This window comes from Passer montanus, unplaced genomic scaffold (genome assembly GCF_014805655.1).
Source record: "Passer montanus isolate IOZ18808 unplaced genomic scaffold, ASM1480565v1 scaffold11, whole genome shotgun sequence".
Taxonomy (NCBI): Eukaryota; Metazoa; Chordata; class Aves; order Passeriformes; family Passeridae; genus Passer; species Passer montanus.
Window position 1 is genome coordinate 23,656,906 of NW_024357613.1, and position 25,612 is coordinate 23,682,517.

The following is a 25,612-nucleotide window of genomic DNA, read 5'->3' on the forward strand; positions in this document are numbered from 1 at the left end:
TCCCCAAGAGTCACCGTGTGCCCAAGAGCATTGTCCAGACACTTCCTGAGCTCTGTCAGGCTGGTGCTGTGACCACTGCCCTGCGGAGCTGTTCCAGTGCCCAGCCACCCTCTGGGTAAAGAACTTTCTTCTAATATCCAACCTACACCTCCCCTGACACAGCTTCAGGCCATTCCCTCGGGTCCTGTCACTGATCACCACAGAGCAAAGATCAGTGTCTGCCCCTCCTCGTCCCCTCACAAGAAGCTGTAGCTGCAGTGAGCTCTCCCCTCAGTCTCCTCCAGCCCAAACAGACCAAGTGACCTCAGCTGCTTCTCACACAGCTTCCCCTTCACCATCTTTGTTGCTCTCCTTTGGACACTCTCTAATAGTTTATCTCTTTCTTAGCTTGTGGCACCCAAAACTGCCCCCAGCACTCAAGGTGACACTGCCCCAGTGCAGAGGAGAGCAGGACAATCCCCTCCCTTGCCCGGCTGTCAGTGCTGTCCCTGATGCCCTCAGGACAGGGTTGGCCCTCCTGTCTGCCAGGGCACTGGCTCAGACTAAACTCGTCATTGACCAGGACCCCCAAGTTCCCTTGTTTTCCCAGTTGCAGTACCAGCACAGCTTTGCAAAAAGATGGAGCTTCAGATTGAAAAAGTAGCTGTTAATAAACACTGCCCATAGTGCTTTGGGAGGGGGGGCTTTGGAACAAAGCTGTCGAGCAAGCATTGTGCTTTGGCTTTCCTTAGAAAAAGTCAACTTGTTGCTCTTGTGCCATGTACATACTCCCCCTATTTCATCTAACCTAGTTTGTTACAGACACTCTCTTCTGTTTCAATTGAAAAAAGAAGAAGGAAGCAGTTCTTAAGTGCTAGGCAGTTTACAGTGTCATTGCTGTATATTACAATTACAGCAGTTGAAATAAACCCGCATTCTTTGCCTTTTCTTCCTCCACATTCTATTTCTGTAGACACTCCTTCAGTTTTGGTGGTATTGCTCTCACAGCACGGGGCTGTACGCTGGCAGCGGTGAGGAGGTTCCAGGATCACAGTGCTGGTGTTCAGGCACAGGATATACCCCCTTGAACACTTCATTCCAGGGAAATGCAAGCTCTTGTGGAAACCATGCTGCTGAGTGATGCCAGAGCTGCTGCTGCTCACGGGGGCTCTGCAGCATGAAATGTCCTTGTTTGTAGATGAATGCTGGATGCATCTTCTGGCATGTAGAGGCAGTCATGAACCACTTTCCTCTGATTCTTAATACTTCCATGAGTGTGTTTGTGTGCTTGCTTCTAACTTGCTCTTCCTGCTTGGCCATCACCCTTGGTGTTTTCCCTGTCTGAAGTCATCCCATGCCATATCAAGAGCTGTTGAGGGCAAGGGGATGAATTTCTTGTGTGTTCTAATCCTAGGACAGTCAAATCCTAATTTGATCTGGTTTAGATTTGCTGAAGGTGTAAATAAAATTGCAGGAACCTATTATTTCTCTTAACTTACCTATCTGAAGATTATTAGATTCTGATTTTGTGAGGTGTTGTGCTTTCTTATCACATCTCTGTTCATGTGATAAGGTAACCATTACTGAAGGATTTGAGGGAATGGAATGACAGGAGAAGTAATGCTATGAAATTACATATATATATATATATATGTAATTTCATTGCATTACTTCTCCTATATGTTACCCCCCTATATACACCTCTGCTCAAAGTATTTCTTTAAACCATGCATTTTCAAATGGTTTGTAATCCCACTGAAGTTAAACTGTTTGAAACTAACTTCTCTCCTTTGTCCCACATTTGTTACACTTCTCTGAATTCTATACAAATTATTTATTTCTAAACTTTCTTATGCTGGTGCTGCTGGTGAGTGTGAAAGCTCAGCGCTGTGGGTCCTGTCAACAGCAGGCTGGAAGGTTTGCTGCTGATGCCAGGAGGCCAAAAATCTGAACCACATTGCTAAAGATAGAGATTCAAAATAAAGTTTAAAAATACCTTTTTGTGTTTTAACAAAACTAAAGTGCATAATCTGCAGCACTCATGCTGGTTTCCCATAAAATAAATATACCTACACTTTCATATCAATATGGACTATAGTGTATTCTGAAGTAATTTCTGTTGCTAACATTAAGCATGGTTGGGCCATAGGAGGGTGTTCAGACAGAAAAAAAAGGGTAATCTGGAGTTGGCAGGATGTTGAAAAGCAAAAGGAACACATTCAAGGGGTGGTTAAGGCTTGGGGAATTGAAAGGAGAAACTGGGCAGCTTTAGCAAATGGACAGAAAACGGTGACAGCTTTGATTATCAGTGCTGTCTTCCAGTTCTCAAGAAGCTGAATGTTTTCAATTCCAGTACATCTACAAAAGCAAACAGCAGCGTGGTTGTTGGGTTTTTGGAGGAGGGATAGTTTGTACTTTTGGAGGAGAAAGAGGAGTCACCTCTGCAGTGGCAGGGACTGGGAAACATTACTTTAAAGAGACAACACAAATCAAGATTTCCAAAAGCAAAAGCAAGTGCCTAAATTTAGGCTTCGAAGTCCTAATTTAAGAACAGAGAAAGTGGCTGTTTTCCAGAAAGGCTGAGCAGCCAGGCCTGACAGCACATTTCTCTCAGAAGCCAGAACAAGTATTTAGATGCCTATTTTGGGGATTTCATTAGAACTCAAGTTCAGGCACTTAGCTGTGAAAACTGGGATCTGTTTCAGGGAGTTCTTGAGCAGCCGGGTGAGAGCTGGAGCATCCTTCTGAAAGGGAGCAGGCTCCCAGTGCTTTGTGCTTTCAGCTTAAAATGGTTTTTTTCTGCTGCTGTTTGACTTGCTTAAATAGGGTGCCATGGGACAGAAAGCAAACCTTTATATTTTTGTGCATCATCTTTGCACCTGGAAAGTTGCTTCAAGAAGAAACTCAAGAAACACCATCAAAATGTGATGAAGAATTCTTAAATTACTTCATAGCATAAACCCTCTAGAATGCATTTTTGTGGAAAGTATAGGAGAGAATTTCCTTTGAAGGGCAGAAGCTGGTTGAAATCCTCCAGTATGTAGTAGCGGTTTCCTCGAGAATAGTTTCTGTGTATTAGAAGAGCAGACTGTCCATGCTGGTAGCCTGCATGAAACACTTCCTCTAAATAAATTTTTGAAATGTATTCTACATGGAAAAAAACATGTTTATGTATAGGCTTTAAACTGTATTTTTGATTGTTACACCAAGAAGCACCGGGGCTATCAATGTCTGGACTGAGCAGTAGGGCAGAGCTTCACGTCTTCTGCCCAAATATTTGGGTGCCTGCTGGAGCATGGTGGTTGTCTCAGCTCATAGTGCCAGAAATGAACCCAGGATGCTAAAAGATCCATAAAAACCTGTCTGTCAAAATCCAGAGGATTATTCAAAATGTAGTATTATAATGATGTTGCTCAGTCTTGTTGGGGCAAGGTGCAAGTTTACCCTTTGTTATGTTTGTGTTGCAGAATTAAAGTCCAGTAATTTTGCTTGTTTAAAGCATCAAATAGGGGGTTTTTTCTGGATTAGATATGTGGACTTGAAGGAGTGAAATGTCTTCCAGGTTGTAAGCCTGACTGCTTCCAGATTCTGATCCAGTTTGCCCTGGTCAAGTGCCTTACTGCACTGGTAAAATTTGGTGGCAGAGAGGATGATTTATTTTTCCATTGAAAGGCAAGTTAGGAAAAAATAACTGGTATAGAAAGAGGTACGTGTTTTAAAAAGCATTTGTGGCCCAGTTGGGTCTTTTTCCCCTGACTGTAGTTGCTGAATTAGGCTATGGATGTAATCAGTCATTTTCTGCAAGGCCTTTGACACAGTGCCCCACAACATCCTTCTCTCTAAATTGGAGACATATGGATTTGATGTGTGGATTGTTCAGTGGAAAAGGAACTGGCTGGATGACCACATCCAGAGGGTACTGGTCAGCAACTCAGAGTCCTGGTGGACACAGTGGTGTCCCTCAGGGGTCCTAGTGGGACCAGTACTGTTCAGTGTCTCCATCAGTGACACGGACAGTGGGATCGAGTGCACCCTCAGCAAGTTTGGCACTAACCAAGCTGAGTGGTGTGGTTGACATGCCTGGGGTGCCATCCAAAGGGACCCGGACAGGCTCAAGAAGTGAGTCTTGGGAGCTGCATGAGGTTCAGCAAGGCCAAGTGTGAGGTCCTGTACCTGCTCTGGGGAAGTCCACAACCATCAGTGTGGTTTGGGGGATGAAGGGATTGGGAGCAGCCCTGCTGAGAAGGTCTTGGGAGTACAGGTAGTGGAGAGCTGGCAGCATGTGCTTGTAAAGCAGAAAGCCAGTTGTGTCCTGGGCTAATCAAAAGCAGCGTGGCCAGTAGGATGAGGGAGGGGACTCTGCCCCTCTGCTCTGGTGAGACCCCACCTGGAATGCTGCATCCAGCTTGGGGTCCTTAGCACAGGAAAGACATGGACATACTAAAGTAGATCCCAAGGTTAGTGAGAGGGAGCACCTCTCCCTGTGGAGACAGGCTGAGCAAGTTGGAGCTGCTCAGCCGGGAAAAGAGAAGGCTCCAGGGAGATCTTATTGTGGCCTTCAAATACCTAAAAGGGGCCTACAAGGAAAATGGGTACAAACTTTTGGATAGGGACTGTAGTGTTAGGACAAGGGGCAATGGTTTTGAACTAAAAAAAGGCAAATTTAGACTAGATGTAAGGAAGAAGTTTTTTCAGTGAGGGCATTGGAGCACTGGAACAAGTTGCTCATAGAGGTGGTAGATGCCCCATGCACAAAAACCTTTATTGGATGAGGCTCTGAGCACCTTGAGTGCAGGATGGTGGGGTAGTTGGACTAGGTAAGCTTCAAAGGTCTCTTCCAAACTGAACCATTCCATGATTCTGTGAACAGTGTGCCTTGTTGTGGGATGACTTGTAGCTAAAGGAGCATTGCTGCTGATCCGCTCATGTATGTGGTCAGCTGCAGCATTTGCTTACCTTACTTCCAGTATTAGGAATTAGGCCAATCACAGTGTTTCACATGGCCACTGGTTTAAATTTTCTGGGAGTCGATGTTTCTCTGAATTGGGAAACTATTCTAATTTAAAAAGAACCCTTGTAGTTGCTGCTGTTGAAGCAGTGTTTAATGTTGTGTGGCTGTTGGCAGGAGACTTGATGCATTTTCACATGACCCCCTCTGGAACAAAAGCAGATTGTTTCCTTCTGTTTTTCTGTTACACAAATGCGTTCCTTTTGAAACAATTTCTTTTTCTACAAATTCTGGAAATCGACACCAGGAGTAGTTTTTCCTTTGCTGTGTCTTTTACAATCTGCTGTTGGATAATTCTGGCACAAAAAACTGCTTTGGGGTACCAGCCCAAAGAAGCTGAGACCTCTGCAGAGAGCCTCCTGCTCTTGGGGAATTAGTTTTTCTTCCAGTTTCATAGAGGGCTTCAATGTGGACTTTCATTTCTTGCTGTCTTTACTACAGCTAGGCAGAGTTTGTTTCTGGTTTCTAAGTTGTTTCATTTACATACATGCATTTTTAGTGTCCAGTAAATGTTGCAATATATATAGCAAATCACTTCTGGATTGAGCTTTTTTGTATATTTTAGTATAACAAACCTTTGGTTTTGTACCAGCCTCTGCCATCTGAAGCCTTTGCCTGAGAAGCAAGGTTGAAGTCAGATGCAGATTATTGGCTGATGCAGTGCTGCATAACTAGACCAATTAGTACTGGATGAAAAGAGCAACAAATTGTTTAAGTGGGGATCTCAAACAACAAAATGAATCATCCAGCAGGGAGTGGGTTCTGTGGCAATATTTAATAGCTGATAAATGAAAAAAAAAAAGGGGGACAAAAAAAGGTGCTTTCTCTAAATATCTTTTTTTCTCCTTGTAATTATATACTCATTTCTCACAGCCTTCCTGATGTTCATGTTTCTGGTGACACAAGTTATATTTCCTTACTCCTGAGACACCAGTGTGCCAGTGCTGTGGCCATTCACACAGGTGCTCACAGTACCATAGCTGGTGAGGTGACATAATCCCAAAAATGCACTTTATTCTGAAGTGTTTGCTTTCTTGGGCTGGGCTTCTTAAGTCAGAAAATAAAACCAGTATGAATTAGGGCTGCAAAATACTTTTGACACTTCTGGTTATTTCGATCAGGCCCTTTAGTTTGTGCCTGGTGACCAGATTCCAGTGATGTTTCTGTGGCTTTCTGCAGTCCCAAGCACTGTGGCACGGAAGGGGAATTCTCTTCTGTGTGTCCCTGAGAGCCTGCAGGGAGCGGTGCCTGGGGCCCTGCAGTGGAAGGGAAGGAGAGCACAGAGTGAAACGCAGGACCTGAGTCCCTTGTATTTGCTTGGGCCCATGGGAAGGCAAAGCCCCTGCAGCCTTCCAGCACTGCCTCCCAGTGCCCCTTGGCACTGGGCAGAAAACTGAATTTGGATCCTGCTTGGCTTTTCTTGTTGGACCTGGATGAAATTGAGGTTTCAGTCCCAGCTGACTATAACCAGAGGATATATGATTAATTTAACTTGCATAAATCATAAATCTCCTAGAGATGGGATTTTCACAGGTGGAAGGGAGATTCTTCTTTAGGTAGAACTGAAAAAATAATACTAACTTTTTTTTCATAGTAAGTACATATAAGCTTGTGTAATTGTTTTGGTTGGTGCTGTGGGTATGCTGACTGACAGCTGGTGTTGCTTATGTTATTTTGTCATAGTTAAAATTGTTCTTAATATTAGTAATTTAGGAAAGGAGAAACAAAGTGAAAACCATTGTATTAGAAGTGGATGAAATTTTATTAGTGAACATACAGTAAAGTTCTGGATAGAAAAGAGAAAATTAGAAGAGTTGGATTTTTTTTGTTTTGGTTTGGTTTTTTTGGGTTTTGGTGGTTTTTTTTTATTTGTTTTTTCTTAATCAAGAAGAAAATTACTTCCTCTTCTCTTGAGAACAGCTTTGTGCACACTTGTCCCTGCTTGTAAAATTTTATTAGTGAACATTCAGTAAAGTTCTGGATAGAAAAGAGGAAATTAGAAGAGTTGGATTATTTTGTTTTGGTTTTGGTGGGTTTTTTTATTTGTTTTTTTCTTAAGCAAGAAGAAAATTACTTCCTCTTCTCTTGAGAACAGCTTTGTGCACACCTGTCCCTGCTTGTGGACAGTTGCTGCTTCTTTCCTGCTTTAACCCTAGTGGGGTACCACAACGTGAGTGCCTCTGTGTTACCAGGTGCTACCAATAAACAAATAAACAGTGGCCGTGTGAGGACCTGACAGATGACATTTGAATTACTCTACTGATTTTGGATGAATTTTATTTGGTAATGTCTTACCAGTAAGCAGTTTGTGGAACTGGAGATGCTCATGCTACGAGATGCTGTTTTCTCCCTGGCCTCTGCAGCCCTCGCTGTCCCTGGGTGACTGTTGATCTCTTGGTTTTATGGGCTGTTAATCAGAGCTGTAATCAGTCACCTATCTGCAGGTGATAGCAGAGACAGTGTTTACTTTTTTCCTCCTTCCCTCCTCTTCCCTAGCTAGCCTTGCTAGTTGTTTGAGACTCTTTGTTAAAATAGCTTCATAGTCTGTATCTGAAAATTTCAGTGTTGCTGGCTTTCTCAAAGTTCAGTCCTCCTCCTCACTGGGGGATCTTTCAAGATGCCAGCTTTTGTTTCCATGTACAAAATACAGAACTAGAAAGAACTTCAGGTTAATCTGGACTCATTATTTTAAGCTTCTGTGCACCTATAACTATGATTAAGTGCTTCAGTGGGAAATGTAGCTCATACACCAATGACTCTCTGAGACTAGAATAAGCTTTATGTACTTAATATGTGCTGAGAAAGTCCTTTATGTTTGCTGGAATTTTTGCATACTAGTATTTTCTTTGTTAACCCTAACATAATGTGTTTAGATGCTGAACAGTAAACTATTTTCCCGAGCAGAAAAACTAACTTTCTCCTTTTCTTTCCATTTCAGTAGCTTGTATAATGGAACTTATGGATAAAACAATCAATAGTTACTTTGATGTTTGGCTTGGACCCAGAGGTAAGATTTCTCAAAAGTTAATAAATAAATGCATAAATAAAAATAATATAATATAATAAATGCATAAATAAACTGATCTTCTTAGAACATAAGAAACATTTTTCCTCTAACTTGACATTAACAGGTGACTACTTTCTTTAGGATCTGCAAAGCATCAAAATGTCTGACAGTGTAATAAATAAGAGTCTATTCAATGCTCCTAATATTTTGACCTGAAGAGGTCATTCTTCTTACTGTCAGTCAAGCTCATGTTGTTTGTCTTAGAGGGTGACATACCTCACTCAGATCTTTGCTGCTTTCTTTTTTTAATTTAGTAATAGCTTTTATTCTAAAAAAGCCACTATAATTTACATTTAATTAAATAAAAAATACTCTTGTCTTCATAACTAGATCTTCTCTGGAATTTTTCACTAAAAATATATATATTTTTTGAGAAACACTGCTTCTTTGAAACCATTCTTTTTTGAAGCAGCAATAGTTTTGGTAGGTTTTGCCCAGGGAAAAACCCTGCAGGTAGAGAGCTGCAGTCCTGGTCAGTGTGAGGGAGCCAGAGACTGTGGAACCAGGACGAGCAGTGGCCTCATGCTGCCAGCTTGAGGAGGATGGTCCAGTTCCACCTGGTCCTGACCAGGGGGATTGAATGGCTGCATCCTGCACAGAGTGTGCAGAGCAGTGCTGCTCAGTGGCATGTGCTTTCTTCTTCTGACTGCTGCAGTAATGCCTTTTCTCTGTCCCACTCAAGATCCAGTGATGGTGCCCCTTCTTCTCAGGAGAAAGTCTGCAGGAGATGGAACAAGCCTCTGATTCTTCTAAGTGTGTTTTCTGTTTGCTTTTATTAGTATCTCGGTGCCCTTGTTGCCTGTCTCTTCATACTAAGCCTGTTTAAATTAGCCTGGATGTTCTGATATAACATATTGCATGTGCTGGCATATGGTCTCTATTTGCTGTATGAGAAAAATCATGAACCATAAAGGTGGCAAATCGAAACAATTCCCTGCCTTGCCTACCCACTTTCCAACCTACAGTTTTAAGGCCTCCTTTCATACATTCAGGATCCATGTATGACTCCTTTAAAACTAAGTCGAGACTGTGAATGACAGCAATACTTGAATTATTCATTTATTGTTTGGTTAACTTAGTTTCAGTACTTTGGGATGACTTTAGTGAGAGGAGTGAGGTACTGTGCTGTTGCTGGGTATGGACAACACAGATGTGGTTCAAAAGGATCGCACTAATGTTCCAAGTAGTCCCCTAAAATTCTCTGATGGAGGGTGGTTTATGTGCTTTTCCTGAGAAGCTGATGCATTGCCAACCAGACTGGTAACTCAGGCAGGACTGACTGCTCTGTGTACCATTGCTCATACAAGGACTCCAAAATTTAATTCTTTCTAATAGCACGTACGTAAGTCTAATTGTGTTAGGATTGAGTGGAAAATAATTATTAGGATCATCCACCTATAACTACAGAGGTATCTGGTTCACTCCTAGGTTTGCTGACTCTAGGAAATAAGATATGTACCATCAGGAAGGGTTGGTTTGAGAAAATCTAGGGGAGAGATTTGTAGAAGCTTTTCTTTATAATTAGCTGTGGTATTCAAGTAGGTGACAGTTCTGAATGGTAATGAGTATTTAAAAATAATAGTAGTAATAACTTAAGAATATTTTTGCCTTAGGAAAAGAATTATTTCTGCTTTCTTAAATATGTAAATAAAATTGTTGTTTGTAATTAGCAACGTGGCCATTAGCAAAAGGGCTTGCTGCACTTCCTTTGTCTTTCTTTGGTATTCCAGCACTGGAATAATTTTGGGTACAATTATTTTTAGTTGTGTTGAATTCTCTCCTTACAAAATCTGAGTGTTTGTCTGTTTTTGTTTGTTTGTTTCAGACCCCAGAGTAAAAGGATGGCTTCTTCTGGAGAACTATACACCTACCTTTATCTTCTCAGCCTTGTACTTACTGATTGTATGGCTAGGACCAAAGTACATGCGGAACAAGCAGCCCTTCTCATGCCGGGGTATTCTAGTGGTCTACAACCTTGGACTTACACTGCTTTCTCTGTATATGTTTTATGAGGTAAGAGAAAAAGGATTGCTCAGGCTTATTTTGCAGAGCCTGTTTTAATTACATTGGCTCATGTTGAAAGTAGAGCAGTGCCTCTGAATTCGGGAAGCATCTGCAGAAGAGGTGCAACCATTTTCAATGTCACTTGTCTGGGAGGAAAACCCTAATTGTAATGTTACCTCTAAGGATGGTGTGAGACAAACCTTGCCTTAGATATCTTTGCAGACCTTGGTTAGCAATGTTACAAATGCACTTTGCTCAGTGAGAGCTAGTGAGGTCCTGATCCTTCAGCATGAACTTGGCTGCTTCTTCAGTAATGTCTCCTTGCTCAATGTGATTGTGCTGGTGCACTGTACAAAGTACTTTGTAGCAAAACTGTGGCTTTATCTGCAGGGCAAAATGTTTTATTTATTTGTGTTTAATCATGCACACACTCCTCGCATCTATTTCTGTAAGCTTGCAATAGGTTCTTTTGCATCCTCTTAGTCTTGCTGGGAAAAAAAATGTTGCTGAAACAGTGCCATTGTGATTCATCTGTTTCTTTGAGCTTAAAAATCTAAACATAAAAATAGATTTCAGACTGAATTCAACTTTCTGTGGACTTATTTTCTTTTTTAAAAACCCAAAGATTTAGGCAGTGTAAAGTTTTCCACTTCCCAGAGAGCTCTTTAGCTGCTTTTACTCAGAACTGTCTGCTTTTGTTCAAGTGAAAGTGAGGAACTATGGTAGTGTAAATAATAATGTGGTCAGAAAATTACTCTTTTGCTTTAATGTACAGAATATTCTGGCACACTCTTAACCAAAGTGTTTCTTCTTTCTGTAAGGAGGTATTTCATTTTCAACAGCCTCTTTTCAATTCTTTCACTACGGTCTATTCAAATACAACCTAGGACTAAAACTACTAATCTCTTTTTTTTTTTTTTTTCATGAGCTTAGGAGAGTATATAAGCTGTGCTTCTCCTTTAAGTTTGTAGTTAATTCTATAGTGTTTTACAAGGGGTGTGTTTAGAGATGAAGTGATTTAAATTCAATGCTGTTTCTCTTGTGTAGTGAATTGTCTACTCAAAATTTATTGGGTTGGTTTATTAAGAAATTTGATACTTAATTGTTCAGTTGGGAGCAGTAGGATTCAGGATTCAGTAGGTACTTGGAACTACTTGTGTTCTTGATGTGCTTACATTTCTAAATTCCTTGTCAGGGTGTTAAATCCAGAAAAATGTGTGTTGATTAGTTTAATTTGTCTAAATGTAGTGTTGATGTTGACTTCAATATTCATCTGCATCATTTGATGCATGTATTATTTACAGTTATTATAGTGATCTGTTGTTTTAACCCCCAGTAAAGTGAAGTGCAGACTTTTCTTCAGTTGTACCAAGTGTGAATACTTGGAATAATACTCATAGCTTCTAAATTACTGTAACATTCTGCTGTATTACAAAACCTGCTGGTAAATTTGAACATGAGAAAATACCCAAACTGTTGATCCTATAAATGTCTTTTTCTTGCTAACAATAAACTGGTTACTAAGGGAAGACTGTTCATTATATGCTGAAGAAGTCCTCATACTTGTAACCAGATAAATAGCTTTTATATTGTGGAGCAATGACACAACTAAAATACAGTGAATATTAAGACCCCTCCTTCCTGTATAATAAAACACTTAATGTGAAAATGAGTGTTGCTCTTAATCTAGTATTATCCATATGGAACTGTTTGTTAGTATTGTAAATATACCTTCTCCTTGTAAATGGACATACATGAAGCTAGAGCATTATGAAAATTATTAAACACATTATAGTGGCAATAAAATGTGGTTGGCAGCGCTTATAAGCTGGATGTGAGGGCAACTGGTGCTCCGCAACAAGGGGCTGATCTCATAAAAATGATACAAAGCAGAGAGCCATGCTGACTTAACACCACACTGCTTGATGTTTGCAGGGAGAGAACTAAAGGGCATAGGGAAAAATTGGGTTCTTGCACCTCTAGGTATGTTCTCTATCTGAAGTATCTGCACAGCATGTGATACCCTTGCTCGTATCTCATCAGTCCTGGAAATTTTCCTTTGAAGGATTAGCCCTATATCAGTACTTTATAGTACACTTACTTGCTTTTAAGACAGAAAGAAGAGGAACAGCATTCAGAAAACTAAAGTAACTCCCTGTTCTCCTCCTTGTTGTGAGGAGCTCTCAAAACTCCATTTTGAGTTTCAGTTGGATTGAAATTTTTCAGTCCTACTGTGAGGGAAATCATAACATGTCACCATTTATGAACTTCTTTAGTAGCGTGTCTGAAAAGAAGTTGCTTTAATAGCTTGTGTACAATACACCCGAAACCCTACTTTGAAGTTTTTCCTGAGTTACACCTATGGTGATTCAGGTCGTGAGTCATAGCATCACAGCTCAGTTTGCATATTATGTGACCAAAACAAGATGTTAAAGTGAGGTGTCCTCCCAGCTGGGATGAAAAGGATGACCTGCTTGGTTTTCTGACCTTTATGTCTGAGTGATTGTAAGCAATAACATGGGGGAATTTGGCATCATAGGATTCGTGTAACTCTAGGTGTTGTGTACTTTGGTCTAAAATCACTAGAAATTTTAGAGCTGTTATGTGGAATTCCTAAGAGTTTCTGTCTGTGCTCGCTATACCTTTTTTATTAGAATGTTTAATGACTTGGCTGGGTTTTGGTAATTGCAGAGAAGTGGATTGCTCTTGTCCCAGACAATATAACAGACAAGGCACATCCAGGGGAGCCGGAGAGGTTTTTCCAGGCTAATTTGTCACATACTCCAGCAGGACAGGATGTTCTTTAGGGACAAACAATGCTGTATTCTGTAAAAATCTACAGTGCTTGGACTTTAAGGAGAAATAACACTCTTAAGTCTCAGGCAGGGGCATCAAGGAATGGCTTCCTGCGTGTGGAGAAGGTGCTAGCAGGGCCTGGCAGTGGGGGTGTGGGACATGGGCTGATCACCTGCTGGCTGGCACGGCTGTGTCTGAGGAGCTGCAGGAGCAGCTGGAGCAGCAGAGGCAGCGCTGCTTCCCCTGTGCTGCTGCTCTGTGTGGGATCACAAGGTGTCTTGCAACGCTGTGACCCGTGGCTGTGCAAGGGCCCCTGCCTCTGCTTCAGTCTCAGCTGGGTAACTTAGCTGAGAGGGGAGAGTGCCAGGTACCCAATTACACTGCACACAGACCTGTTATTTTGGGGGAGTTTGTTAGCAAAACTGGCCAAGCGATCTGGATCACCTGGGCTTACATTAGAGAAAACTGGTCAATGATGAAAGCTCACTTTCTTAAGTGATCTCTTTACTGTCCTTTTTCTTCATCTGCAAAATTCCCTACTGAATCTGCCTGAGAAAAGTCTTAGGTTTTCCTGATGAGTGAGGTGTTGCATGTGCTGTAGGAAGAGTGTAGGAAGCAGGGGACTCTGTGCAGAGGTGCTGTGTCACACAAGCCATGGGTGGCAGCTGGGCTGCTCTTTCCTCTCCCCTTTCTTTCTCCACCCTCCTGAAGCTCTTATCTCTGCCCTGGGGTAACTGCATTCATGTAAAGATAAAGTTCTCTATCTGTGCAGGCATGTGCTTGCTTTGATCAGAGTTAACTTCTGTTTCTCCTCATTCTAATCTAGCTCTGTTTTGAGCCTTGTAAACCCATCACGCCCTGACATTGTGATGCAGTGCTAGGTCCCTTATCTGCCCCTCTCCAGTGAGTCTCAGACTTTAGTTTTATCATGAGAAAAAAACAAAGTCCTCCACAGTAACACCTCTCCTCCACCCAGTCAGACTGATATTAGTGTCCTGGCCTATTTTGGTAGCAAAGGTGATAAAAAAGCATGGGCCACAGCATTTCAAAGAATTCAGCAACAGAATTACAAAATGAAAGAAATAGGAAAAAAGAAAACTTCATTGCAGGGGAAGAAAGTGTGGGTTTCAGCACAAATGGAATCTTGAACTGCAGGTTTTCCCCTGAGCTGAGGGGCTTAACATTGAATTTGAGTACCATTTTAATTGGCTTATGAACTGTCTTTTTGTGCTGCTCAGAAACCATGTGAAGTGGTTTGTTCAAGTGCAAATGGCTATAATTGGCCATTTCTGGACATGTTAATTTCTCAAGAGAAGATTGCCTGTGGTTGTCCATCAGCAGTGCCATCAGCAGGCCTGGACTCCTGCCAGCCTGAAGACCAAGGACTTCTGGAGAGAGCGGGCATGGAATGAAAGGTTGTCTCAAGGCTGTGTTGGCAGAGGAGCCTCTGCTCTGTGTCTGGGCAAGTTTCAGACCTGCTGTACAGTGGTGTCAGGAGGTCTTGGAAACGCTGGCCATCCAGGGAGCAGACCACAGCAAGTGTGAGCAAGGACTTAAATGCACTGCTGGAAATTTCTGACCCCTCCTTACCACTGTTGTGGTGGCAGGGAAGCAGCTTCCTGGGACTGCACACCCGTGCATAATGGAGCCATTTGTGGTCATGTTTCAGAGCGATCTCTTGGTTTTGTTTTCTAAAGCCTTCCAGCATGGGATGGAAGCATTGTGGGTGCAAGAAATAATGATGCCAGGCAAAGGAGCAGCTGGCTAAATGGGGAAGATGATTTATATGTTGTATGTTGCACTGAGTAAAGTTTGTGGGCAGCAACAGCAGTTTGTGGGCAGCTGTAGCATCTTCTAACCAATTAGTTCATTCTGGAAAGTGGGGGAATAAAATTATTTTTCTGACTATACTAGCTATTTATATGATAAAAGATGCTGACATTTCCTACAAATGTTGCTTTTCTTATGTCATTTGTGGCTGTGAGAGTACTACAGTTCCTAGCATAAAATAATATGTTCTTTTGTAAACAAGGGAGTACTCAGGTTGAGGTGAAGCCACTGCTCATGGCCACACTGATGCCATTGTCCTTTAGAGAGGTGGGACCCATGGAGACACCTTTGGTTGCATTACACTTTAGATGGTGAACCTGTACTGCTTGCAGTGCTGTGGATTCACTATGCCAGCTTTTACTGGGAAGAAGTTTATGTAGTGCAGCAGTAATGATGGATGTTGTTGGGATTAATTACAATGTAAACAATGTGATTATCCTTCTATTCCTAACACTTCCTTGAACTATGAGAAAACATCTGTAAGCTCTTAACACAATGTGGTGTTGTGTCTGAGGGACTGGCGGGCGCTTGCAAGGCACGCAGTCTTCCCTCGGTGGCTGAAAGTGGCTGGGTGCAAAGCTTGCTCTGGGCACAGCTGGGCCTTTAGCAAGGTACCACTGCTAAACTGGTGTCCTCTGCAGGGCCCTGCAGCCAGGAGAGGAGTCCTTCCGTGGCTGCCTTCCCTTTGTTGCTTGGGTAGGGAAAGTGCCTGGGTCTGCTGCTGATGTGCTCGGCTGCCCTGCCCTTGCTGTGGCAGGGTGCTATTGATTTATCTCTAATACAAGAGATGCTTTCAGATCTGTATATTATGATATAACTAGATGTACATTTTTTCTCCTAAATTGCAGCAATAATACTATCTCAGAAGGTCAAAAATAATGACCTAGGCTGACTGAGTATTTTAAAAGCTAATTTAGGAGGAAAATGAGGCGTGAAGAAAATAACTTTGGGGAAAGGTAGATCATTTAAGTGATAATCTTTATTGAACCTTTTAAAATTAGCTTCCCATTCACAGTTCTGAGCAGCATTTAGTCATACCAGTTATTGTAGTCCTTTAATCAAGTGATCTTTTAAAATTACTTTTAGTGTAAGGAATTTCTACTGTGGCTTTGCAAAGCTATTTTTTATCCTGCAGATAGATAAGGCCAAAAGCATACAACTTGCTTCTGCCTTTCAGATGTTTTATGAGATACCTAATTTTTTTTTTCACTTGGGAGTTGCCTCAAGTTGTTACTCCTCTCTAAGAGGAGTATGACCAAGAGGAAGAACATGTTTATAAACAGTATTCAGTGGTCCCTTCTGTTGAGCTATTAAAGGAGATATTAAAGCATGTCTTTGCACATGTTCCCTTCTCCCATTCAACCTTCAACCTGTCCTACCATCTCCTGCCATTTGTGAAAGGGTGAGAACATCCAGCATGGATCTTGTGTCTCTAGAGATTAGAGCCAGCCTCCACAGCAGACACCCTGTCATCTGTCATGACTAATAGCTGGTCATTACTCTTCATAGCAACTCCGTTATGTTTGAGGTGTTACTCGTTATGCCAGGAAGTCAGTTAATAGCTGGTCATTACTCTTCATGCTCTATATAGAAGAGTATATGCTCTAATAGCTGGTCATACTCTTCAGCAACTCCGTTATGTTTGAGGTGTTACTCGTTATGCCAGGAAGTCAGGCAGGCAGTGGCATATCTGCAGAGGAAGTCACTTACGTTGGGAAGGATGTAATGTGCTTGATGAGTGAATTGCTTAAAAAGATCCTGAAGAATGGCAATGCAGTGAAGCATGTGTTGTTAGCTGTTAAGGAGAGCAAAGCTGAAAATATGCCCTGTCATGTGGTTGAAAAAACTGTAGTCACATCTCTTGAGTATAAAATTTTTCAAAGATGTAGCTCTTTCCAAAAGTAATCAGAAGAAAAATGTATTTACTGAACTTTGGTTATTTCTTTTCTCTAACAATGAGATCATCAGCAAAGAAGGAGACTTCACTCTGAAAATGCTCCCACTGTGGGATAAATGGGAATAAAATGTTTTCTCCTATTTTTATTCTGGTATACCCCAATTGGGAGAATTTATTAATTCACCCTTTGCTATGATTCAAGTCACTGCTTGGGACTTGAATTCCACCTAATGCCACCCTCAGGTGCCCAGGATTTTCTTGACACCAGATGTTTGGGCAGAGCCACTGTGGGTTTGCAGGTGCCATGGAGTTCAGCCTCTTCCCCAAATAACAATTTTTTTTTATTTGCTCAGCTGGTGACAGGAGTATTGGAAGGAGGATACAATTTCTTCTGTCAGGATACACACAGTGGAGGAGAGGCTGATATGAAGGTACTGTAATTGAGACTTAGAGCTGGAAATGTTTCAAATTGTCCACTTGAGTGTAAGTGGAGAGCAGAACAGTATTGATTATGCACATTTTGGTTTAACTATAATCTTTTTTCATCCTTTTGCAGTACAATAGACAATGCACTGTCAGACATAATAGTTAATCTGTGATATATTCATGGCTGGTATTTTTGTAAGTAATTATATGCAAATTTTCAAGAGTCCCCAGGTCAAAAAATGAGGACCTGGTCTTCAGACTGTATCCAACCACTTCGTGTTGAGGCTACCCTTCTCTTTCTGAGATGTGGTGATGATTTCTTCTGGTCACACTTGTGACCTTTCCTTTACAGAGAGCACTGCAGCACCAGCTCTCATTAAGTATTTTCTTATTTCTGCCAGGAGAACCCAGGTGCACAGCAGTAGCCTCATGAAGCCATCTTTGTCATCCTGTTTTCTGCTGTAGCTGTAGATTTATACCTTGATATCTCCTGTGCAGAAACCCGAGGCAGAAGTATTACAGAAGCTCCCAGCAGTGTCTTCAAGCCTAGTGGTGCAGGACAGAACCTGGATTTTTAATCACTTAGATAACATAAGAGTTGAAAACCCCCACAATGTGAAATCCTTCTAAAACTTGTTTCCTCCTTCCAGATCATACGTGTCCTCTGGTGGTACTATTTCTCTAAACTCATTGAGTTCATGGATACCTTCTTTTTCATTTTGAGGAAAAATAATCATCAGATCACTGTTCTGCATGTCTACCACCATGCAACAATGCTGAACATCTGGTGGTTTGTTATGAACTGGGTGCCTTGTGGTCACTGTAAGTACTGGGTTATGGTGGGGGAACCTCTGCAACAGGGGCTTTGTTTTGGTGGTCTTTGGTGATCAAACATCTCTGGTACCTTCAGCTGCAGGATTTGTTCTGTATCATACTAAGCTTCTTTGCTGAATTGCAACTATTGTACATGGTTGCAGGAATTAAGCTGCCAGCACAGCCTCTAGGAAAGGAATGTCTATGTAGATTGAAGAATTTGTGTGGCAGTGTGACATTTATCAGGTGCATTACCCCAGGTCAGATACCCATGCAGCTTGCTTTCTCTATTTTGCTGTAGTTACAGACCCTCTGATGAAAGTCAAGCCAAGTCAAGCCAGAAGCTTGTTTCAGCTGTAAAACAGCTAAAAGTGACTCTAGTCCTTGTATCTGTAAAATTCACTTGAGATATTACTTTTTTAAATTTAATCTCATTGTACCACTGGCCAGAACAAATAATTTCAATTAAAATCTTGTCCCCTGAGCACTAATGAACATGAGCAAATTAATCTTAAGTGGAAAATTTTCATGTTTCTCTTGTCTAAATCCTGCTAACCTTTGGCCATCTGACTTTAATTCTTTACTTCTACTGCATTTAGCTGGCATCTAGTTTCCTAACTGCATTATCATGGCTTAGCTGTGGTTAGGATGTGCAGTTCATAGGTACTGGCTTTGTTGAACACTCCATTCAAGAGAAACCTTTTCAAACCTGATGGATGTGAGCTACAGGCAATGCAGACTAAGAGGCTGCATTCCTCAGGAGTCTGGTCTCTGAGCCAAGCAGCATAGAAACTTGTATTTGTTTTGTGTTGTCAGCACAACAGTGAGTAATACTGAACTTATAAAAAGTCTGCATCTGGAAACACATTCTCCTCCAAGGAAGTCAGTCCTTGTTCATACAGCAGTCAAAACTGTGTCTGTGTAGAATCTATCTTGTGCTCATGTGGTCTTGAAAACACTTTTGTACTATTTCTAGTCATGTGTTTTTCTTCTTCCAAGCTTTATGTTCTGTTATGTAATCACAGCTCAGTGCAGTTCAGTGTTAATCTAGAAGTTTCTTTAGTGACTAAAGATGCTGTAAACAAGGACAAATAAAATAGCTAACTTGCAGTTTCTGAAGGTATCTGAAGCTTTTTGGTTATAAATTTAAAAATTGGCTCCTGCCTGGAAGGAAGTGAAATCAGCCTAAAAGTAGATGGGTGAAGCTATTGATTGGTTGGTACGTGAGCATTCCTCCTTTTTATCAGTTTCCTCAGTTCCCTTGAGAAACTATGATGTAGTTGTAAAAAAAGAGTAATTTGAGGAAACAAAACCAGAAGGCTGGTGTAAAGCACAAAGCTGCAAAGCAGCTCAGCTAGTCCATTGGGTAGGGAGAATAAAAAACAGGGTAAAAAAAGAACCGTCTTGCTTTTCTTCTAAGAGAAATGATATTTTAAATAGTAACATTTTGAACTTGTTATTTTTGTAGGTTCCATGAAACAGCATGTTCCTTCCTGGTAATGTAGTGTACTTTCTTTTTCCCTTGCCCTTTTTTTAGCTTACTTTGGTGCCACACTGAACAGCTTTATCCATGTCCTCATGTACTCCTACTACGGATTGTCTGCTGTTCCAGCAATGCGTCCTTATCTGTGGTGGAAGAAGTACATCACTCAGGGGCAGCTGGTGAGTGGTTTGCTCTTCAGTGCTTCAGCAGGCTCTTGTATTTCTGATGAGCTCCTCTTGTCTTTACCAGGTCAGGAAGTTTTGACAGGGGATAGAAGAAGAGAGAATGAGAGCTAGTACCTTCCACCTAGTGTCTACATCACCTTGGAAATCCAGCTTCTGCACGTCTGTTTGCTCTGTTCTCAGGCCCATGGGGACTGGGGATGTACATCAATCAATGCTGGGGTCTGTGGGATCTTTCTCCCCCACACCATGTTGGGTGGCTAGATGCATTTGGGAGTTGCAGTGCTGGGATTTCTGGCACTCAGCAGCCAGGGAGGAGGCTTTTCTTACAAGCCCTCTTGAGCTAGCCTGCTCTTCGCTGTGCTTGGTTGGTCAGGCTGGGACAGACCAGAAACTGGGTGCAATGCCATCCACAGCTAACAAGGGCCATTCTAGTCCTGCAGGACAATGCCTTTTCTGTCCTACTTTTGCATGCAGTTGCAAGTGGTTTATTAAAAACTATTCAATATTTCTGCTCACTTTCTGCACTTTAAATGGGCAGATTTTTCATCTTGTAATGCTGTGTTGGACTCCTTGTATCCGTTTGCATTGTTGCTAGTAGGTGCAGTGATGAAGCCTGACCACTGTGTGCTGGAGGTGGTAAGAGCAGTGAAGTGAAATAAAGTAATACAGCACATGCTGTAGTGATACTGCACGAGAACCAGGTTTCAATGTGTACAACATGTCAGAACACCACAAGGAAATGTGCATGAGTGTTGTCTCTTCCCCATTTTGTAGGGGGAGAAACTGAAACCTAAATTATTTTGTTATATTCTTCCCCCCCACCCCACTCCTTCTCAGAGCTGTGAATAGTTTCAATAACATTTGCTGGTGATGATTAATAACATTTACTGCCAGCAATTCACAGTGTTGATTCTCAACATGTTTTTTTTTTAGCACTGTTCTTCCTGAAGTATGGCTAAGTATTGTAGTTGAGGGCTCATTATTTTCATGGGAGGCATGGGGGGGGTTGCTTTGGTTTGAGTTTTGTTTCTGTTTTTCTTCCCAGATTTAGGCTCTATTCTTTATCCTGGTTGTTCAAGTGCTACAGAGTACAGTGTCTGGGGGCTTCAGTTGCTACCCTGGCTATTGTCATAGCTGCTTTCACTTCCTTGCCTGCTCTGCATGCATAGCTGTTAGGGCAGCAAAATAGCAGAGCAGAACAAACAGTCTTTCCCTTTTTAAATAAACATTCCCTAATCTGGTAGCCTTTATGTGAGGATGAATTTTGCCTAAGGCCCTTTGCATCACATAAGCCCAAACTCTGTTTTTCCAAAATAGATAATTAAAGATAATTGGAACCTTATCCTCCTCCCTGGCTCCCCAGCTTCCCTGCAGCCTTTGCCCCAAAAATTCTTCCACTGGAGCCATATGTAGGACAGTTCCTGTCTGTGGGAAGGGATTGCAGGGGTCTGTGTGCAGACCAAGTAACCCCAGGTCTTTTGCAGCTGAAGCAGTGAGATGCAGATCTACTCCATTAGGATGGTAAAGTCAAATCCCACTGAAGTCTCACTGGGAAGAAGGTGGTCTTTCTTCCTTGGGACGTTTATGTATCAGTTCTGCGTAAGTTCCTCTAATGTTCTAAAATGGAAAAATACAAATAAACATGCTTAACAGGATACCACAATCTGAATGTCTGCTACCTCAGGTTTATGGAGAAAACACTTGCCAAACACACAATATTACATACTCTTTAGTTGTTTTGGAAATTACTGTTGAGGTTTTGGTCACTCATGGGTTTTATCCTCCTTCCATTAATCTGCTCCATTTCTCTTATTTTTGTTTTCTCTCCCCAGATTCAGTTTGTCTTGACAATCTTCCAGACCAGCTGTGGTGTTGTTTGGCCATGTGCATTTCCTCAGGGGTGGCTGTATTTTCAGATTTCTTACATGATTTCTTTGATTATCCTCTTCACAAATTTCTATATTCAGGTAAAAGCAACATTTATCAACTCTTTCTAGCATTCTGCTGGCTGTATCTCACTGGAAAGCTGTGACAGAAAGATATGCTTGAAATGTCCTTTTGCTATCCTTCACTAACATTCATATGTTCTTGAAGTACTACGCTTGTTGATCCACCCTCTACTTTCAAATCTTCTGATGCTTTGTACCCATAATTCAGAATGCTTAGTAATTTCAGTAAGCCAGTTACACAAAAAAATGGCTTATTGCAATTTTAACTGCAGGTAAGGGAGGGGAGGAGCTTTATCTAAGACAAAGCTTTCCAGTCTGAAATAAACCAGCAGCATGTGAACCTGTGAAGCACCCAAAGGAGTTGTTCATTTCTGCTTTTACAAGGGGAAGGCTTGGTTTTTAATCCAGGGAAATTTCCTAAACTTACAACATGCAGAAATACGGATTTTGTTCACTTCTACAGGCACCTTTTTGTATTTTCATATGGAAAATTTGTGGGTTTGGTTGTTTTTCTACAAATCTGATTTCATGTTTGAACAGATCCAGACTTGGTGTGTGTTATTCTGAGCAGTTCATAACTGGGCTCTGTACAAAGATGTACAACTACTATCCACAGAAAATCTGGTACTACTGAATGCAGAAAATCAAACCAACAGGCTGCTGCCCCCAAACAAGCAAACTCTGTTATGTTTCAAATGTCATTTGAGAGATTTGGGTGTTTTGGTTCTGGAATGATGCATGGTGGGGATACACAGCAGGATTCCCTGTCTATTCTTCTGGTACTTCTTAGAACCATGAATTCTATCACTTGCTGCATATGAACATGCTAATTAAACATTATAGTATATTCCAGATGTTACTTGATTTTCTTTGTCAGTTTTGCTCATATTTTAACTTTTAATTGTTTAGATTCTTTTCACATGGAAATTTGGGGAAATGTGCTTTTGTCAGGCAGCTGAGCCCCTTTGAAAAAAACTTATGTATATTTTACTGTCTGTAATTTTTTAGTTTCCCTGATCCTGTCAGTTTTTGATTCTTGTGTTAGCCAATGGAAATTCCCATCACATTTCTGTCTCTGAACTTCTCTCACTTCTATTGTTTACCTGCTTCTTCTGGCTTTCTTCAAGGTACTGTCACCTGCAGTGCCTCAAACCTCCTTCTTCACATGTCATTTTGAGTATGTTCTTATCCCATAGTCTGCTCATAAAATTGCTTCCCTTGTTTCTAATTTACTGTTAGTATAACACTGCCATCGTACTGCCAAGCCTTTTTCTTTTCAAGTGAACTACTCCTCTCACTGTGATGAATGAAAGGCGTAGTGTAGTCTCATACACAAAAAGTGGTTGAGCTTGTTAGACTCTTACCACCGGCACAAGGTCTTTAAAAATGATGAATGCAAGTTTACTTTTGTGTTTTTAGAATTACTGTGAAGAAGTGGTTATTTGTATCTAATTAAACAAAACCATGTGTCTTTCCGTGTATTTTAGACTTACAACAAGAAGGCATCCTCGAGGAGGAAAGAGTATCAGAATGGCTCCACGGCCATTGCGAACGGGTACACAAACAGCTTTTCTTTCCTTGAGAACAATGTGAAACAAAGGAAACAAAGGAAGGATTGAAGACCAAACTGAAAAACCATTTTGATAACCCCAACAACAAAATCATCTGATTGTAAGCACAATGAGAGTTGTGCACTAATACTCTAATGGCTACTGTAACTATTCCTGCCTAGAATAGTGTGATTTATGTAGGACTTAACCAGTGCAAACACCCTAGAAACTGTATACAGAACATAAAAAAAGTAGGTTAAAGTTTAAAAATAATTCTGGGCTGTCACTGACCCTGCTATAGACTATGGAAGGGAGTATTATCATATTATCCGACACTGCTGTTGCCTTACTAGTCAATATGATAGGTGCTGAATTATGATTCACAATTTGAAAACACTGTAATCTAAACCTCCATTTTTTAACTATAGATCATGCATGTGATTGTAGAGGTAATTTGTATGATGCTGGTTTCAGTAGATAAACACACATGCCTTAAATTAAAAAGCAGGGCCCAAAGCTTATTACTGGTTTAAGAATTAGGGTATGTTTCAACTTTTCAGTTGATTGACTTTTTATCAAAAAGTCTCTTAGAAGAATCCATTGATCATTTTACTGTTCTGTATGTGATACACGATACCACGTATCTCTTACTCGATACAGTGAAATTGGAAATGGCACATTTAGTTTTGTATATTTGGCTTTAATTGACTCAACAGTCACAAAACAGATGGAAAAGTTATTTTACCTTTTTAATAGATCTTATTTTTTTATTTGAAGTACATCACTAACATAAAAGTAATTGGCGCTTACACAGTCGAGTAAGATTTAAATATTGTCTCTAAAGTTTAGAGCATATACAGGGTGGACCCATCTATTCTTTTTACTTTTTTCTTTTTTTCTTTCTTATTTCTGAGAATTCTTAAATGCTAAATGAAGAGTGGTTTTTAATACGAAACTGGCAGTTTCAAGTGTTATTACCATAGCCATATCCATATTTTAGGAGCTACTGTTTTAAGTCTGTGACATATCCAAAAGTATATTTAAAAGTGGAGCCAGAAAGATGCTTTTCTGATGGAATTGTCTGTATGTAAGTTGGTATCTGAACTGTTCTTCATGTAGCATTCACTTTCAAAATGTGCCTAACACAAAGATTTTTTTTCCCAAATAAGCAAGTTTAAACAGTTTAAGTCATAGCTAATGTTTTTTAAATGTTACTGAAATGTGCTGGAAATGTCTGTTTCTGTAATGTGAGTTGTGTATATCACTGGTAATGTTTTGGCTCGTTATCTAAGGATTTGGTTTGAGTGCTGGTTAAAGTTACTCCTTCTTGTAAAATGCTGTCTTGCACATATGAGGAGTCATTTGCAGAGCCAGTGTCTGTTGCTGGTATTCTGGTATCTTCCATGGTGGAGTCCATTAAGTTCTGAAAAATTGAATTGTGCAAGACATTCTGCTGGTCATTGCTCAAGTTTAACTATTTGGTTTTTTGATATTTATATAAATGCCAGTTTAACACATTTAATTGTTTTTAAATATTTTTTAAAATTTTTGCACATCTCTTAAGGAATTAATAAGTTCTCTTACTAGCCTTGTGGGTTTTCATTCCTTGTTTTGAAGGAGACAGTGTCTGTTATGTTTACATTATCAAAGCTTGTGCGTGTGTCTTCATTTCTAGGTACTGGTTTGCAGAGTCTTTACATAGCTCAGTACAGCAGCTATAATGTTCAAAATAGGCTGTCTAAATGTGCTAGAAATAAACTCTAGGCTCATCTGAATATACTTCATTGTTAATGTTTGACATGGTTTAATCATTAAAACACTTTTGATGATCTCTGTCTGAATTCTGTGGGATTTGTACAGATTTAATGCATTGCCCCATCCTGTGTCAGGCCAAGGAGCAGCCACCATGATGGAAGAACAGCTGCAGTTACTCAGGGACATTTAGTGTACCAGAGATTTGGCAATACATTCTTTACAGAAACCTTTGGCAGTTACTAAACACTGTTCCCTTGCCTGGCTGTAGAAATAGTGGTGTGTGTGATGGATTTAACTCCCGCTGGGATTACTGAATCACTGAATGCAGACCAGCCACAATAGCTTGAGATGAAGAGTGCCAGGAGCAAAGCTTAATGTGACTGAGAGGGGCTTCCTGCCTCAGCTGCCCTGTCTATAAAATGGGGATAATACCTCTCCCCAGAATGGGAGCATTTTTGCAATTTCCTTTTAGCACCCCTTGCCCCTAGGTGATTGTTTTAGAACCCTCTCTGATTTAAGTGTTTAACATTGCAACAACCCCAGATAGGCTGGTGATGGACTTGGTAAAAGAGAGCTACTTACATGGCTGTCTGTCTTTTCCCTTGCAGGCTCTTCAAACAAAAAACATAGACCAGGGAAATGGGTTTACACTTCGTGTGAGAGGCTCAGAGATTTCATGCTATGTTGGTCTCCTCTGGGAGGGTTCTCTGAGTGCCTGAGGTAGTTGCTAAGACAGTTTCCTCTCCTTCACATGCCAGTTCAACTATGGAATTATGGAATTGTGTGTGTTTCTAAGCAAGGCTCAGTAAGATGCAGTTCTTTGGCTGTTAGGCCAGATCTCCAGGAGGTACCTGTAAAGCAGAAGCCACA

The 25,612-nt window shown here is 41.0% G+C and overlaps 1 protein-coding gene across 2 annotated transcripts in view; it reads left to right on the forward strand.

Moving 5' to 3' along the window:
• ELOVL5 (ELOVL fatty acid elongase 5) overlaps positions 1 to 24,828 on the forward strand; it is a 34,309-nt gene extending 9,481 nt beyond the window's left edge. Inside the window, exons 2-8 of one of the 2 annotated variants that reach the window (XM_039727328.1) lie at positions 7,926 to 7,994; positions 9,880 to 10,067; positions 16,935 to 17,012; positions 17,658 to 17,829; positions 19,358 to 19,482; positions 21,321 to 21,455; positions 22,925 to 24,828. In XM_039727328.1, the coding sequence (XP_039583262.1) occupies positions 7,937 to 7,994; positions 9,880 to 10,067; positions 16,935 to 17,012; positions 17,658 to 17,829; positions 19,358 to 19,482; positions 21,321 to 21,455; positions 22,925 to 23,056 (888 nt within the window). In that variant the 5' untranslated portion in view covers positions 7,926 to 7,936 and the 3' untranslated portion in view covers positions 23,057 to 24,828. The remainder of the gene's footprint in view (positions 1 to 7,925; positions 7,995 to 9,879; positions 10,068 to 16,934; positions 17,013 to 17,657; positions 17,830 to 19,357; positions 19,483 to 21,320; positions 21,456 to 22,924) is intronic. The other variant, XM_039727338.1, reaches the window with a different exon arrangement.
• Positions 24,829 to 25,612: the final 784 nt, after the last annotated feature.